The 17271-nt window shown below is 35.5% G+C and overlaps 1 protein-coding gene across 1 annotated transcript; it reads right to left on the bottom strand.

Annotated features, from left to right (window-relative positions):
* Positions 1–771: 771 nt before the first annotated feature.
* LOC123539992 (uncharacterized) lies at positions 772–11768 on the bottom strand. Its single transcript, XM_045324776.2, has 2 exons — positions 11434–11768; positions 772–3552 (listed from the first exon to the last, which is right to left on the bottom strand). The coding sequence occupies exons 1-2, from the start codon at positions 11766–11768 to the stop codon at positions 2196–2198; spliced, it is 1692 nt and encodes a 563-aa protein (XP_045180711.2). The 3' UTR covers positions 772–2195.
* Between the last annotated feature and the right edge of the window lie 5503 nt (positions 11769–17271).

The following is a 17271-nucleotide window of genomic DNA, read 5'->3' as shown; positions in this document are numbered from 1 at the left end:
TGCTGGTATCGTTTGGTCATTTTAAGAATAGAGTTTCCTTGAAAATATAAAAATGGACAGAGACTCGCAACTTCCTCACATAAAGATTCATTGTCGGTCCGGAATGAGAACACATAGCCCTTTTCAAACGTCAGTCAAATAGTGTTAGCTATACAAATTGTGTTCGTTATACCAATCTCGGTTACAAGCAACTTGTTTGCTATACGGACATAAGGAACCTCGGTTATGAGGAACAATTTTTAAAGGTCCCAACTTGTCCTTTTAAGCGAGGTTTACTGTATAAATATTCATGATCCAAACGAAGTCTTTAACTACTGTCTATATCACATTTTGTGTAACACAATGATATGTACCAAAATTTATTCTAACACAGTATATTCTACATACAGTTGTGACAACTCTGTTTTATATAGGTGTTACACTTACAACTTAAAATCATTTGCAAAGCAATTGCATTTATTTCAAGTGAATTAACAGATTCTTTGAAAAGATACACAATATAGCGTGGCCATGTTTTTCAACTGTCTCGCATACAAGGTGTTCATCCGGAAGTGCTTCCGAAGAATTGGAGTTTGTTCTTATTTCCAATCAGTTCCACTGATTGAAGTTAAATGACTTTGAAACCTTGAATGATTGTTATTATAAAGTCACGCGATAACGTCATTAAAGTTTTATCGGCAGAAGGCAGAGAGATGTAACTTCATATCATTATGTTATCATATAACTTTGTTCGTTATACTGAGGTTAACTTACAATGGTCTTTATTTATTTTTTACTGTTAACGAAGTAAACATTATTTTCGCGTGTGGCGAAATAGCGTCGGTTTTATCTCTATGTGTTTAAAAAGGAAACAACCCTAGACAATAAAATTTAATCCCGTAACCAGGACAGGTTACGTTGTTTTTTATCAACCCTCGTACTTATTAAAACAGTTTAGTTCGTTGTTTTGTCTTAGTGTTCTTAAAAATGAATGATTGGCTTTTGGGCTCGAGTCCTCCTGGTAGACAATCTGACCTTAGAAACTGGTCATTACGTCGCCGTGTGCTTTATTCTGTTGCATACAGGTATACTTAAATGCATTTAGCCAAGCGATAAGAATACATGTTTCCATGCATAAACGGATTCTGGGACAAATAGTCGTGTTTTACATAGAACAAGCATTGTCACGAATTAGTTATTGTGTGGCCACGAGACACTATTTCGTGCAAACGAGATACTTTATTTATTTATTTATTATGGTTTAACGTCGCACCGACACAATTTTGGGTCATGTGGCGACTTTCCAGCGTTGATGGTGGAGGAAGACCCCAGGTGCCCCTCAGTGCATTATTTCATCACGAGCGGGAACCTGGGTAGAACCACCGGCCTTCCGTAAGCCAGCTGGATGGCTTCCTCACATGAAGAATTCAACGCCCCGAGTAAGGCTCGAACACACATCGATGATGGGCAAGTGATTTAAGTCAGCGACCTTAACCACTCGGCCACGGAGGCCCCTGCAAATGAAGCTCCGGAGCACAAGTGTGCGTTTTTCTTAATCTCATGGCTACGCGATAGCAAACGAGATATTATCGCGTAGCCATGAGATTAAGAAAAACGCACACTTGTGCCCCGGAGCTATATTACATTTAACACAGTTTTTCTTTGCATAATGGTTGCACATAAACGTCATGAAAGGAAAGGAACTATTTAACGACGCATGTAGTGGACAAAATTATACACATTAGTCATAGTCATGTATGGTAAACTTTATGATAATATACCATACCACCAATCGTGTTGTCTTTGCCTAAACTGGCATAGAATGATTCATTTCATGACTCCTTATATAAATCGCCGGTCCACAGTTTGTGTCATTAACCTATCTATAGTTCAAGACAGGTTTGTTGTAAAACGTTGAGAAAAATGCACTTTGAAATTCATTTCTTATGTCATGTAATAAAAAAGTTCTGTTTATTGACCGGCAAACCATTCAATAAATAAATAGTATTCTTGTCTAATTTCAGTGTCTTTGCTTTTATACAGAACAATGTGTATGTAAAGATTGATATAGTGTGCTCATTTTCATTTCAAATTAAAGACTTTCATTTTATTAATTGTTTCTTTGTGTGACAAACAATATACATTGTAGTCCTTCTTCAGTGTCTTTTCACTCAACCTAGATGTGCTTTGTCAGGATCTGTATAGTGTAAGTATGTTCATTTAAAATTAAAGACTTTTATTTTGTCATTACTGGCTTGAGTGACAAATAACATATTCTGTTTTGGATCAAAACAAATGGAGCATGGCCTCGCAATTCCATCTGATGCTGTTGCGATCACTCCTTTCTTCTTTCCATCTTGTCCTATCTGTACAATGTTGTTTGATCCGTATCCACATACAAATATGTTGCCTCTTCTGTCAGTATCAACTCCTGAAACTTGAACTAAATCTGAATCGGTGTATGTATCTGTATGTTTTCCGTGAATATCAAGAGTTCTCATCCTATTAGTGAAATCGACGGCGAACATTTTGTCTCTGTTGTCGCTGAAGGCAATGACTCTGCTACATGTGAAGAGGGGATTCCCGGAACTGTCTTTTGAGACTGTCTGCAGCAGATTACCTGCCATATCATGTATGTAAAGAGAAGAAGTGTTATCAGTAATGTACAATTTGTCTTCCTTGTAAGCAATACCGTAACAACGATGACCCAAGGTTATTTGGCGTGTTTTTGTCATTTGGTTTCCGAGATAGACAAATTGAACTGTGTTGTCATAAAAGGTAACTGTTGCTTCCTCTTTATTTGTATTGCAAACAAAGCAAGGGCCATAAGGAAAGTCGCAATGATCTATCGCAGACAAATTGGTAACGTATGTACGTTTCAGCTTTTTATTGCTATAATCAGTTAACAGCAGCATTCCTGTTTCTGTTAAACATGATCCAAAGATACTACATGTGTTTCTTTCATTTGGTAATTTGATATTCATATCATTTGTGCCTGTAATTGAATAGACGCTTGTCTTAGGTTTCAAGGCTGCGGAAGAACAAATGTTGAGTTTTCCTAATGATTTTAATCGATGCAAAGTATCTCGCATATCTGTGTCCACTTGAAAGTATATCTTTGTGTTAGGAGGTGTCTTCAATGAATTGATGAGCTCATTTGCATTTGTAGCTTTCTCTTGAGCGATTTTCATACTGACAAATGTTTCAGCTTTGTTTGTTTCTAGTTGCCGAATATCATTATCAGCTTGCTTCATATCTTCCATTTCAGTTTCAGCTTTCTTCTTCTCTTCCTCTAGCATACGCTCCCTTTTGTGATATTCTTCTTTAACTTCATACATTGATTCCTTTTTAAGATTCTGAAGTATAAGTTCCATTTCTTTTATGAAGTTTGCAATCGCAGTTATTGCTTCAGCCTTCGAATCTTTCAACTCTTCAATAAGTGACAAACGTGTGCTTATAATTTTCTCCAACTGCTTTATCTTCTCCTGTAGCTTTAGTGATATTGCACCTGCGTCTTCCTTTTTGAAAATAGTGTTGATAATTTCGGGTATCAGTTGTACGTCTGTGCAGCTCCTGAAAAGTTGTGAAATGCTTAAATGTAACAAAAATATGTGATATTTATCTGGAATATTATCCTTGGAGACATTTCTACAAGAGATACTAATCGTAGAGTCGCGAGTCATATATAAATCGAAGAACATCCATGCGCGGATCCAGATGGGGGTCCGGGTGTCCCTCCGCCCTCCTCTTTCTCGGCCGCGATTTTTCTATTTCAGCCTGTTCGACAAAGACTTATTGACAACCCTGTTCTTTTATACGGCTTACATCCAAAAACACAAAAAAACACACACCATCAGAATATTTAGTGTATAAAGACACATGTTTGTCATAGCTGGAACGATTGATACGTAATTAGCTAGACCTTCCTGGTCTTGATGAGGGGGGCCGCTGGATCCGCGCATGAACATCAACGAATACAGATTGTAAAAAAGGAAATCACTATATATACAACACTTGATATTTATCAAAATCTTTAAAGGCAGACGTTGATATTTTATCAAAGTTTTTAAAGGCAGACTTTCAGGGAACAGCAAGGGAAACTCGAAAATAAATCATATTTTTGCACTTCCGTTATACTACCATACATTTATATTATTCAGTTTCTGCGATACTCCTAGAGCCAGATTTAGGCAAACTTTTTCAATATATCCTCAGAACAGTTTCCATAAAAGAAATTCAAATTACAGGTTGCTATAGATGCTACATTTTGCGTCTAGCGCATCTCTAATGAGTTTGTAGGGTACAATACCAGAGCTGTCAAGGGAGACAGCATTGACAGCACGCGCTCGACTATTGCTGGGTAGTGAAACAGTGCAAAGCTAAGGGAGCTAGACCTGCCACTGAAGTGTTTAATGACCTTAGTGTAGATGAAAATAGTTCAAATGTATTTAACAGAGATAAAGTGTGGCATAACATTAACTATAACATTTAATATAAAAGGGCCATAATTCATGGAAATGTTCAGCAAGAGTAATGCAGCATGTGTCATATCATGTCAGTTTCAATCAAATTTATTTAGTAATAACTGAAATAGAGCAAAATTTCATTAAAACACTCTCCTGAAATCCTTAGTTAAGAGAGCACATAACTCATAATTAATTGCTGCCAACGGTATGGAGCTTTTGTCATATGATGTGGGTGATGATGTGAAACAATCATTGTAAGTTTGTATCAAATCCATTTAGTAACAATAAAGCTATGGTGAAAAAAATATCAAAAGTAAACTGAAATTTTAAGAAAAAGGGGTCATAATCCAGAAAATATTTGCACCAGAGTTATGGACCTTGTGTCATGATGATGATGATAATGTAGAACAACTTGACATTTTTGAACCAAATATATCAAGTCAAAACAAAAACATTGTTAAAGTGCACAAAACCTGTCTAAAATTCTGAGTTAAGAGGGGACATAATTCATGAATAATTGGTTCAGGAGTTATAGCTCTTTTCTCATATGATGTGGGTGATGATGTGGAACAGTTATTTTAAGTTTAAATCAAATCCTTTTGGTAGTAACAGAGATAAAATGAATGTGCGTCAAAATTTAAACCTGAAATTTTAAGTAAAAAGAGGGCATAATTTATGACAAATTGGTGCAAGAGTTATGGCCCTTGTGTCATATGATATGTGTGATGATGTAGAACAACTCTTTTAAGTTTGAATCAAATCCATTTGGTAATATCAGGGACACAGTGAAAAGCATCCTAACTTCTAAGTAAAAAGGGGCATACTTCATTAAAAACTTGTGCCAGAGGTATGTACCTTATGTCATACATTTGTATGATGTAGGACGTGACGTGAAACAATTATTTTAAGTCTGAAATAAATCCATTCAGTAATAACTGAGATAGAGTGACAGTTCACCAAAACTTTAACCTGAAATTCTTAGTAAAAAGGGAATAATTCATGAAATATTGGTTTGAGAGTTATTTTCCCTGAACCCTGTGATGTGGGTGTTGATGAGGAATAACTTTTCTAAGTTTGAAGCAGATCCATCAAGTAATTATAGTAAAAAAGAGAAAGTGCACTAAGGTGTGGCCGCGGAACGGACGCTGACGCCGGGTTGAGTAGGATAGCATATAGTCGAGCTAAAATGACATATATTTTCCACTAAACGGACTAGTGTTCAAACAAATTAGACATCATATATGATACATCTTCCTGGAAAATCATTGAAAAGACCGATAATATGTACATTTGAATTAAATTTTCATCCGTTCTTTTTTGTGAAAGGCAGTATCAGCTAAAGAAACGAGATTTATTTATAATCTATATTGTATAGTGAAACCTCTGTGGTAAACTTTGGTTTTGGAAGTGAAATATTTTGCTTTTTGTTAAAATCTAAATAAATAGTTTCAACTGAATGTTTTGGCCATATATTACAGAGTATATTATAACGAAGCTTTGCTGAAACGGAACTTCATTGGGCAAATATTGCTGGAATTATCCCCAAAAATATAGTTCCTAATACTCCCGACTTCGGGAAAGATTATCAGCAGAAATCAATAAATTCTCTTAAAGTTAAATTTTACATTTCTGGTGCCGTTCTCTTATTATGTATGTTGTAAATACATGTCTTAAAATATATGCAAAGTTTGAGGACTCGACATTTTGAAGTTTTAAAAAAACCTTGAAAAACGTTTACATTTTTCTTGTCAACTAACTTTGTGGCTAGAGCCGTCCAAAGAAAATTATTTATTAAAATATTTTAAAGTGTTTTCATGAAGGAAACTTTACGTTCATGTCAAGAATGTTGGTTTTGAGTTAAAGTCAACTTTATAGATGTTTTACAAGTTTTGATTTATTTCTTGAAATTTCATTTTCTTATCTAGAAATTGTATGATTTCGGCATCCCCTTTACTAAGTCCTTCGTAACAAGAGCCGTTTGTAAAATACGTATGTCCCCCATTATGAATTATTAAATTTTCACTCCCGTTAATCTATGAAATAGACATATCCGGTTCTGATATAGATGAAAAACACTGAGAATGCATAAAGTACAAAAACAAGCATTTGAAATAACAGACTTAGCTACTAATCCACCGACAATTTTTGACAGTGACGTCATTTTGTCAACAAACTATAAATACACAAGGTATATCCCCAAACAGATGTATTCTTATAATAGTTAGAAATATGTCCTTATCATATGAAAAACCCTAAGTGAAGTATAACCCATAGCCCAGTGGATGCGTTGGCTACTTGTCACGCAGGCGATGTAAGTTCGAAACCAGTGATAGACGATGTATATTTTGTTTGAAAGACCAGTTACATTTGCTTTCCTTGATTTTGAAAATTGTTGTTTTTATATGTTTTCCTTGTTGGTTTTTTTTAAATCACCAATCATTTATTTTATTATGAAGTATACCAAATGTTAATGCCACATATGCCTGTCTCACCGTCAGTACATTGTGTTTTAGAATAGATATTGCTTTCTTGTTATTCTCCAAAGGTTCGTTACAGTTAAAAACGTGTTCATAGCCATTTTTAGCCATTTAATGAGTGAAATGGTGGATGTTTTCTATACAGTTATGTACACATAATTCGTGAAGAACTAGAAAATCAAGATAACTATATAGCTGAATAAGAAAATGCCGTGCGGGAAAAAAGTTCCGCCGACCGGATTCGAACTCGGTACATTTCGGTTACTACGACAGCGCCGTTATCCTCTGGGCTACGTATCCATAAACACTATAAGTAAAGAAATATAATGATAATCCAGTACAATATAAGGTAAATATTGGAAAGTAAACACAATATGACGTCACTGTCAGGTATCCCTGGTCGGATAGTAAGCACTTACTTACGTTTTTTTTCATGAAGTTGGGACCTGTGGTCATCTACATTAAAAGCCCAATCATTCTATCAAGATTGAAGACATTCGGCAAAGGGGTTGTTAAGTTTTTGCGCGGAAACGGTTTTCAAGGTTCAGGGACCTTTTTCTTTGACCTTCGACTTCTTGATCCAAAACCAAAATGGGTCATCTACGTCATAAGATCATTCACGCCACCAAGATTGAATATGGTGTGTCGAATGTTTCTCATTGAGAAGAAATTGTTTTCAATGTTCATAGTCCCTATGACATTGGCCTTTAATCTACTGACCCTGAAAACAACATGATTGTGTCATTTATTTGATTAGCCCAGGCATGCTACCAAGTTTGAATGTTCTAGGTCAATGAATTCTCAGTTATTGAGTGGAAACTGTTTTCAAGGTTCAGGACCCTGTGCCCTTGATCTTTGACTTACTGACGCCGAAAACAACAAGGTTCATCTACGTTATAAGTCCAATTATGATACCACGTTTAAATGTTCTTTGTCAAGTGCTTCTCAAGTTATTTCGAGGAAAACATTTTCAAGTTTCAGGCCTCTGAATTGACATTTGACCTATTGACCAAAAGCGACAGAGGTCATCCACCTTATACGTCCAAGCATGTTACCAAGTATGAATGTTCTTGGTCAGGTGGTTCTTAAGTTGTTGGGTGGAAACCGTCCTACAGAATGACCGACTGACATACAAAATGTACCACCCAACTCGACCGACAGGTGCAAAGGGGTCGGCATTGCGTGTACGCACGCATTGAATGTACACTATTAAACCTGTGTTAAACCTAACCGTACACTTTACACACAATACATGCGTACATCCATTAGCTGCGATTTTTTACAGACTTTATTAATGTTGTCGGTGCAAAGGAATAAGAAGTTTCAAACACACGTTTATAAATATATAGTTTGACGTTTTCTCTTGGAAATAACATTATAATCCGACCTTTTTATATTTTGTTTAAACTGCTAATTCAACTGCTATTAAGATAAGAATGTATATCATAATACGAAAGAAAGTATTATAATGTTATGGATAAGACAAGTTATTTGATATTTCCCAGATACTTATTGGTGCATTAATGAAATAGAGATTTAAAGCGGCATGACTCCAGATCGTTCGACAACAGAACAGAATTTTTTAGATATCTTGGAATAAATGCTATATTTCTTAAAAAGGCTTTAAAACTTAATTACTGACAAACTTTATGTTACGGAAACAAATTTTATTATGAGAATTTGCTGTTTTTACTACTTTTTACGATGAAAATCGAAAAGCGTTTGTCACGCTTTTGCTCCAGGTTAACTGTCTCGATTATAAATATCTATAGGTTGAAGTCATTATTCACTACTTCAGCTATAGCGCTATTGGTTACGACGACGGGAAAATGTCTTTATTGCCGCGGCGGTCCGGGGTTCGATTCCCGGCACGGTCATCTTTCTTTCTTGATTTGGAACTTTTAAAATACTTTAGAAACAAAAAGTCATATCCTTATGTTTATCATATGACCAAACTTCAATTTGAAAGAAAGATTATTTTAGCCAAATCTGGAGGCATGCTGCTTTAATGTATTGGTTGTGTCATGATGTACTATATTCAATGTCAAGATTCTTACAAGTTACCCTTTTAACTGTATCAGTGTTAGCATAATAGCAAAGTTTTACTCCAACATTATGAAAGATGTTAGTATAACGTTACAGCAATTATGTATTTAATACGAAACAGTAAATGAATACCAAAATTTATAGATCAGTTTACGTAAAGTCATATTTTCATCCGCCACCGAATGACGCCGTGGGATACGGTAATAGTCTCCTGCCGTTCATGCGTATGTTTTACACATTTTTCGTGAGCATCTCTCCAAAAGACATCTTAATTAACATCATCGCAAAGATAATTTATTAGAACGTTATTATCCCCCTTTAACTGGTTAATTCAGAACACTTACCTAAAGGTATTAAAGGCTAAACACCATTGAATCCGGCTCATCATCATATGATATCAAATTCATTTACTTAATAACGTTTTTTTTTCGATGTTTTCCGAGATATATGGTTTTCTGAGACTTATATTCACATGTTTCACTTCTATAGGGAAAAAAAGGGTAAAGGGATGTTAACGTATCTATAAGAAAGCTGCAGTTCATTAAGGACAACTCTCTGAATTAACTCGTTTTTGCTCCTTTCAATTTCTTTTTTCGAGACATAAAATTCTGACGGCACTATTTCTATCTAGCACGCGGCAGAAACACGTCGATTCCAAAAGATTTCTCTATACAGAAAACTCGATGTTATTGAGAAAGGACACGAGGAGAGGAAGAAAGATTAGGACAATTTATATTTGACAACTAGACCGGCATAGGCTTACATTGAATTCTTGTAGTGATGTCACTATAAGAAGAAATTTGTTAGAATTTTTTCGGATTTAGCATCTATTCTTAAGATAAACCTATTGTATAACGATTTGCATAGAAAATCTGGAGAAATGAGTATAATAAATGAATATAATACAGGTCACCACCCCTTTCTAAAAAATACGCAAACTATAGCCCTGTGCAAGCACTATTTTGCATTTCATTAATTTGCTCATGTACATCTGTTTCAGGATCCATTATCTATCAAGATAATATTTTATGAATACTGACATATCACTTTAATGAATATATAAAGTAGAAAGATATGATATGAAAATCTTATGATTAATCCACTGCTGAAGAATTTCGAATTTACACAAAAGTAGTGAGGTGTATTCAAGGTATTTAGGTTGGCATGTCAAATTGATATACTTGGGAGTAATTGTGCATTGCTCTTTGAATATTTCATTTAAAATTGCTTTTACATAATGCTTTATACATATTTTATTGTGCCCATACCCCAGCCCACCCACCCAAGTTTTCTTGTTTTTGTTGTTGTTTTTATGGGGGCGGGCGGGGGTGCACAGGCACTTAGAATTACCATTGTCCGCATGTCTGTCCGTCCGTCCATCCGAATTTCTATCGTGCATATCTCAAAAAATGTCCGACCTAGAGTCCTCAAACATTTAAGTATTTTATCCAGCATGTAAAGCTGTGCACCTACAGTTTTGGTTTGGATTTCAGGTGGTAAGACCAGAATTATGGCCCTTGATAGTACAAAAAGAATGTATAAGGTTTTAGGTCAGTAATTCAAATCCTTCTTTGTTACATATAAAAAACAACAACTTCAGGTCGTCTTTACTTACATACATAGAACATCACTTTTTTCCTACACCTATTTTCAATAAAAGTCCTATTATAAATTAAAGAAAAAAAATAAAAGAAAATAGGGGGGTGAATAATTTCCAGTGAAATGCCATTTAGCTGTGGTCTGCCATCCTAAAATGGCGCATATATGCTCTTGTCTGCGCAGTAAACGACTTCTTTCGGTTTCGATACACACACAACTTGCCATATGGGGTGTATAAACATGAAATCCCTTTCATTTCATGCAGAATGTATTCTAGCAGTGAAAAAGTCCGTTCTACACGAATTTGCACAAAACAATGAAAAATTCGGATCTATTTACTGTGTACTTCTTTCTATACACCACGGAAGCACATTTTCGACCGAATTACTGACCTTATTCCTATAAAGAGAAAAAATTTCAGCTTATTTTTCAAAAGTACCCAGCGTTTCAAAAATATTGTCTTAGTATTGTAACCAAAGTATAACGCATTGTCCTACAAGACCTGTAAAGTGTATATATTAGCTGTTTACAGCTTGAATCTTGCATATACAGCTCTGGACTAAAACTAAAAAAGTTACATTTCATCTCGCTTGTTTGTATATAAGTCTATTTATAGTCCCCACCAGTAACCCATATGGGCAACTTCTCCAGAAGACAGATGAGGTTCCAATTCCAGAAGTTTCCCTTGTTCTTTAACGTGCCAGGCGTAAAGCACACATAAACGGGACTCTATCCCAAAGTTAGTCCGTAGTCAAACAGTGTAACCACTGGACCACTGCGTCCGCTCTACTTTCATCTCACAAGTCAGTCTCTCCTAAATCTGAATAAAATTAAGTTTTGTCAAAGTTGAAACAATTTCTGCATACCTGTGTGTCAGAACCATGCAGCTTGTGCAACCCACCACGTCATGGGTTCCACAGTACATATCCATAACCTTTACTGTATGAATCTTGCATCTCACGGTCGGTAAATCCGGGAGGTCCGACATAATACCTGTCGACTTAAAATCTGATTTATCGAGAAGCTCATGCCCTTCTAAAGTAGGAAAATCTTCATGTATGTCTACACATGACCTACAACAATATCCTTGACACTCCACACAGTATTTTACCGCTTCTCGATTCTTATTTTTCTTGGCACAAGGCGTACATTTAAAGATAAATATTTCATCAGAAGTAATTTCACACCCATCAGTCGCCATTTTGTTCAGATAACGATTTTTTCTTCCTCTTTCGTTTTAAAATATCGTTAACGGTATCAGATATCAGTTCAAATTAGCTCTAAAGATAGTGATAATCTTATACATGGTAAACCTATAGTTCGTTTTAGATTATATTTTAACTTCTGTAACAAATGTTTTAAAAAATGTGTAACTGTATTTGTTTTCGTATTTGATCTGACCTTTGTTATTTAAACGACTTTAAAATATTGTCTCATTGAAATACAGTACATTTACGTTTCACATACAAACCAATGTATTAAAATTACATATGAAGTGTAAACTAGCAAAAGCTGTAGTGACTATTTTTAAACCTTTTATAATATTAGTTTTGCATTAAGTCATGCCTTCCAAAGTGATTATTTTACCATGGTACAGTGGTGCACACAGGTGGCGATATGTATGCCACAATATGCCCTAAAACAAATTTTCCTGACATGTCGTATACATGGACTTAGACAGTTAGCCTTCTTTAATTAAATCTGCAAGTAACGGACATTTTAGAAACTTTAACAACTGAATGAACTGATCATTTACTATTATCTGTTTTCTCTAAATGCTAAATACAGGTTTCACTGATTGATTCACCAGTCATTGTTGCCCAACTAAAATAGAGTTATTTTAAAAATGTAATATTACATTATTAGTATTGCCTGCGTTGCCAATCTTGGTTTCAAGACAGGTTAGAAATAAATAAAGTTTGAAGGCACACGCCGTTTTAAAGGGCCTTTTCATTCAAATCGTTAAAATATCCCAGTATCTATCAAAAGCAAATGTTAAACTAGAAATTGTATTGAAATAAATGATAATAATAAACCAAAAAAGAAACTAGAGATGCTTTTGAGAAAAGCGCATGTCTCCCACAACTGCCTAATCATCTAAATAGTAAGTCAGTCTTTATATACTGTTTATCGTGCACCCAAAACGTACCCTATACTACTAATAAAAGTAGTACAGGGTACGTTTTGGGTGCACGAAAGCGCATGCGCTCTGAGGATTTTTCGGTAATTCAAGGGCCATAATTCCGAAGTGCCTAAGCCGATTTGGCTAGTTATCGAACATGCCGAGGTCTTATGGTCAGACATAATTTGTTTAAGTTTGGTAAAGATCGGTTGAGAAATGTTCGACTTTGAGTGCGGACAAGCTTTGTGACAGACACACAGACAGGGGTAAATCAATATATCCTACACCACTGTGTTTTGGGAGACATAACAACAGTGTGCGGGTTTAAAAACTTTCGTATTAAAGGTGGGTAATTACAGCATTTCATAGAAAATAGTAATTATAGTACTGTTATTTTCAAGAAGTAGACCCGAGAGTGATTCAAATATTTACATTTACATTTACATTTACATTTACAGTTTTGATGGGAGTTTAAGGTTTAGGCAGAGCCTCTTGTGTCCCATATCTCTTAGTTACATTCCAGTGGTGGTCTAATATCTTTTTGAATGTTCCAACTGTCTGAGCACTTACAACCCTTTCCGGCAATCCATTCCATGCATAATTTACTATTCTGATGGAGAAAAACTTTTTTCGAAGAAGGAGTCCTTTCTTAAGAGTTGGTTTATAAAGCTTGAGTGAATGTCCTCTGGTAGATGAAATATCTGATAACTTGAAAAACTTACTCCAAGCTTTCATCACAATCGGGAAAATATGAATTTCCGTGAACCTTCAGACATCGCTTTACTGATGCTATATGTTGCTATTACATTGTTTTTCAACCGCACACGATTCTCGTTCTGCATATACTATGATGAAAAGTCTATAACAATCCCATAAGTTTGGTGATTTTAAACACACTACCCAGGTATAGTCAGTTTTAATAATTCAGTATGTAACATGCACATTAAAAATTAAGGGTGGCTAAATTTAGACTAATTATGACGTCAAATTTCGTCAACGATGGAAAATTTTGTCGACATTCATGTCACGGACCATTTTATTCATGCATCGTCGATCCAGGGAGTAATCAGCAAGTCAATCACAAATAATTACAAAAAAGTGTATCCAGACGGCAGTTTGTACGTTTAAATAAACTAGAATGTGTCTGTAGGACACAGTGTGTGCCCCCCACTGGTACATTTGTCACAAATAAGGGGCAATAATTCAAATGTTTGCAGTCTTAATGGGGTATAGCCTCAACAAATATTTTATGAAAAGGATTCATTATTCTAGGCCCTATACTTTTTGAGCTATGAGCATCACAAACAAAAAATCCCCTATTTTGGCTATTTCAAGGACCATAACTCTGTAATAAGAGCCAACATTTTCAAGAAGAATGCCAAGTGTGCAAGATCACATCACGATAAAGACTCCAGCAAGGTTTCTTGAATTTACATCGAATACTTTTTGAGCTAGGCACATAATAAGGTGAAAAAGTGCATTTTTTACTATTTCAGGAGCCATAACTTTAAAAATAGTGGGTGGAGCCAGCCAAAAAATTAGAGGTGTGCAAGTTTATATCATAATAAAGACTTATGCAAGTTTTTAATCATTCATATTAAATACTTTTTAGCTAGGTGCGTCACAAGGTGAAAATGTACATTTTTGACTATTTCAGGGGCCATAACTCTAAATATAGGGGGCGGACCAAAATGAAAAATAGAAGGTGCGCAAGTTCATATCATGCAAGGTTTCATGAATCTATACCAAATACTTTTTGAGCTAGGCAAGTCACAAGGTGAACATGTGCATTTTTGACTATTTCAGGGGCCATAACTCTGAAAATAGGGGGCAGACCCAATAAAAAATAGGAGGTTCTCAAGTTCATATCATGATTAAGACTCATGCAAGGTTTCATGAATCTATAACAATACTTTTTGAGCTAGGCGTGTCACACGGTGAAAATGTGCATTTTTGACTATTTCAGGGCCCATAACTCTGTAAAATAGGGGGCGAAGTCGGATGAAAAATAGGTGGTGCGCAAGTTCATATTATGATTAAGACTCATGCAAGGTTTCATGAATCTATATCAAATACTTTTTGAGCTAGGCATGTCACAAGGTGAAAATGTGCATTTTTCACTATTTCAGGGGCCATAACTCTTAAAATATGGGGCGGGGCCTCATGAAAAATAAGTGGTGCGCAAGTTCCTATCATGGTTAAGAGTCATGCAAGGTTTCATCAATCTATATCAAATACTTTTTGAGCAAGGCGTGTCACAAGGTAAAAATGTGCATTTTTGACTATTTCAGGGGCCATAACTCTGAAAAAAGGTTCGGAGACAGACAAAAAATAGGAGGTGCGCAAGTTCATATCATGATAAAACTCATGCAAGGTTTCATCAATTTATACCAAATACTTTTCGAGCTAGGCGCGTCACGAACTTCGGATGGACGCACGCACGCAGGGACGGACGGACGGACGCACGCACGGATGCACGGACAAGACCAACTCAATATGCCCCCACCACTCATGGGGAGCACAAAAATACGTTGAGAAATCATATATATTTTTCTAAGTTATAAAAACAAACTCATTTTCTTTATTAAGTAGCAAGTTTTCGTCTCTACATTTAATTGATGAAATAGTCCTGTGGAAAGGAATAAATCATTATTAGGTTTCAAATGGTTCATATTTAATATGTGTATAGCTTGAGACAGTATAAATGTGTACTTCTGCTAAAAAAACTGTCATTTTTGACAATTTACTGTCATTTAATTATGAATGCACATGTACACATCTCTACACACATGCACTGTTAATTTATATATTTAGTAAAGTTTAATACATTTTATCACGAGTGTCTTCATCTGAAGTAAATATCTAAAGATAAAATATTCCGCGAAAGATGGGCATTAGATATCTTGAAAATTTAAGAACAGTAATGTCAGCTTATGGATCATACTGTCTGACAAATTTCACGCTACACCGGCGTACAAAGTGGAAGTAAAAGTATCAAGATTAGCTGCTGATTACAATTCAATCTCATCCATCAGAGGTTCGTCAAAATCCTGAGAATGAGGTTCCAATGAGTATGTGAGAATTATTACAATTGGGAATGACTGCTGGAACGGAACATCAGTTGCGAAATGACCTAAATTAGACAGAGATGATGTCAAAATATTTTTCAGTTTTCACAATAGCACAAAATTAAGAGAAGAACTGGAGGCAGCATGTAATGTTTAGATACACACATGAGTGGATACGGTGTTGCAATTAGGAAAATAAATAGCTGCAATGCAACTGATTCTCGGTCATTTTCGAAAGCCACTTCTGATTGTGTTTTGTACCACGAAGAACCTACAGATAGACATCCAGCAGTATAGGCACCATTTTCGAGCATAAGTTTCAAGTCCTTGAGGCATTCATTTATGCACAAGAATGCATTCCTGAAATAAATGTCGCTAAAATAGCTTAAGTAAAGTTATTGGAGTTTTTGTCAGTGAAAGTAACAGATACTCCACCTATATTTAAGAAAAAATATTTATAAATGCAAAATATATCATTATGAAAACAAGTGTCTAGCCATCCGGTAACTGGACGCCTAGACTGTATAATGTATTCTAGCCATCATGTAACCGGCTAGCCTATCCTAATAATATATAATTTCACCTTTTCGTTTCGCCATTATTGATTTTGGCAATCTTCCGTTTCATCTGCTGAAAATGCAGTACATTAATCTTTCAAGAGGATTTAAAATATACTTTGGTATGTATTCAAACAAAGTTCTGTTTGCAAATAAGTATTAATATCATAATGGAAACACTCAAAGGCGACTGACCAGAAAGAAAGTGCAATTGTACATGTTATACACTACACCTAGATATACTATGAGAGCCCTAGTCGTGGACGGGAAAATATACTACCCATTTCAATCGCGCATTTCTCACCAAAAACAGTTCGGTAAATGGGTCCTATGCATACCGTACAAGTGGTAATTTTTCTTCCATTGTGCACCATTCACACTGTCTCGATGCTTCTTATTGCTGAGACACTGGATATGTTTTTGTAAACGTTACAGAAAAACTTGGATGAAATTTCCTATTTCAATCCGGTCAAGCCGACAACATATCTTCTGGTTGGCTGATGTAGAAATGTATTTTAAAAGTCGTTTCGTCTATACATGTACACTAGAATGTGTATGCAGAATGAATATACAGTGTGAAAGTTCAATACAAATATGTACTACTGTATTATGTCAAATTCAAAATCATTTAACCTTCTAATTTCCGTATTGTACCTTCCGTATTGTATGCTGCCAGACTACTTTTGTTAATATGCATGACCTGACACAGTTCTATAAATAGCGCACATAAAAACTTCACTTAGTTCCATTTTAATATCGATAAACATTGAAGATTTCGTTCAAGAACAAAACAACAAACATAAAGGTAGAGGTATATCATAAAAGAGTCATTATAACAGTAGCTCGATCTGGGATTTCGTATTCGGCTCTCGTGAATTTTGCGCGCCTCGTGAGATCCGATCTGGCAAAAGTCCACTCGAGCCGAATACAGCATCCCAGATCGAGCTACTGGTATAA

Source organism: Mercenaria mercenaria, unplaced genomic scaffold (genome assembly GCF_021730395.1).
Source record: "Mercenaria mercenaria strain notata unplaced genomic scaffold, MADL_Memer_1 contig_2986, whole genome shotgun sequence".
NCBI lineage: Eukaryota > Metazoa > Mollusca > Bivalvia > Venerida > Veneridae > Mercenaria > Mercenaria mercenaria.
Note: the sequence above shows the minus strand (reverse complement) of the source record. Positions and strands in the feature narration are given on the sequence as shown.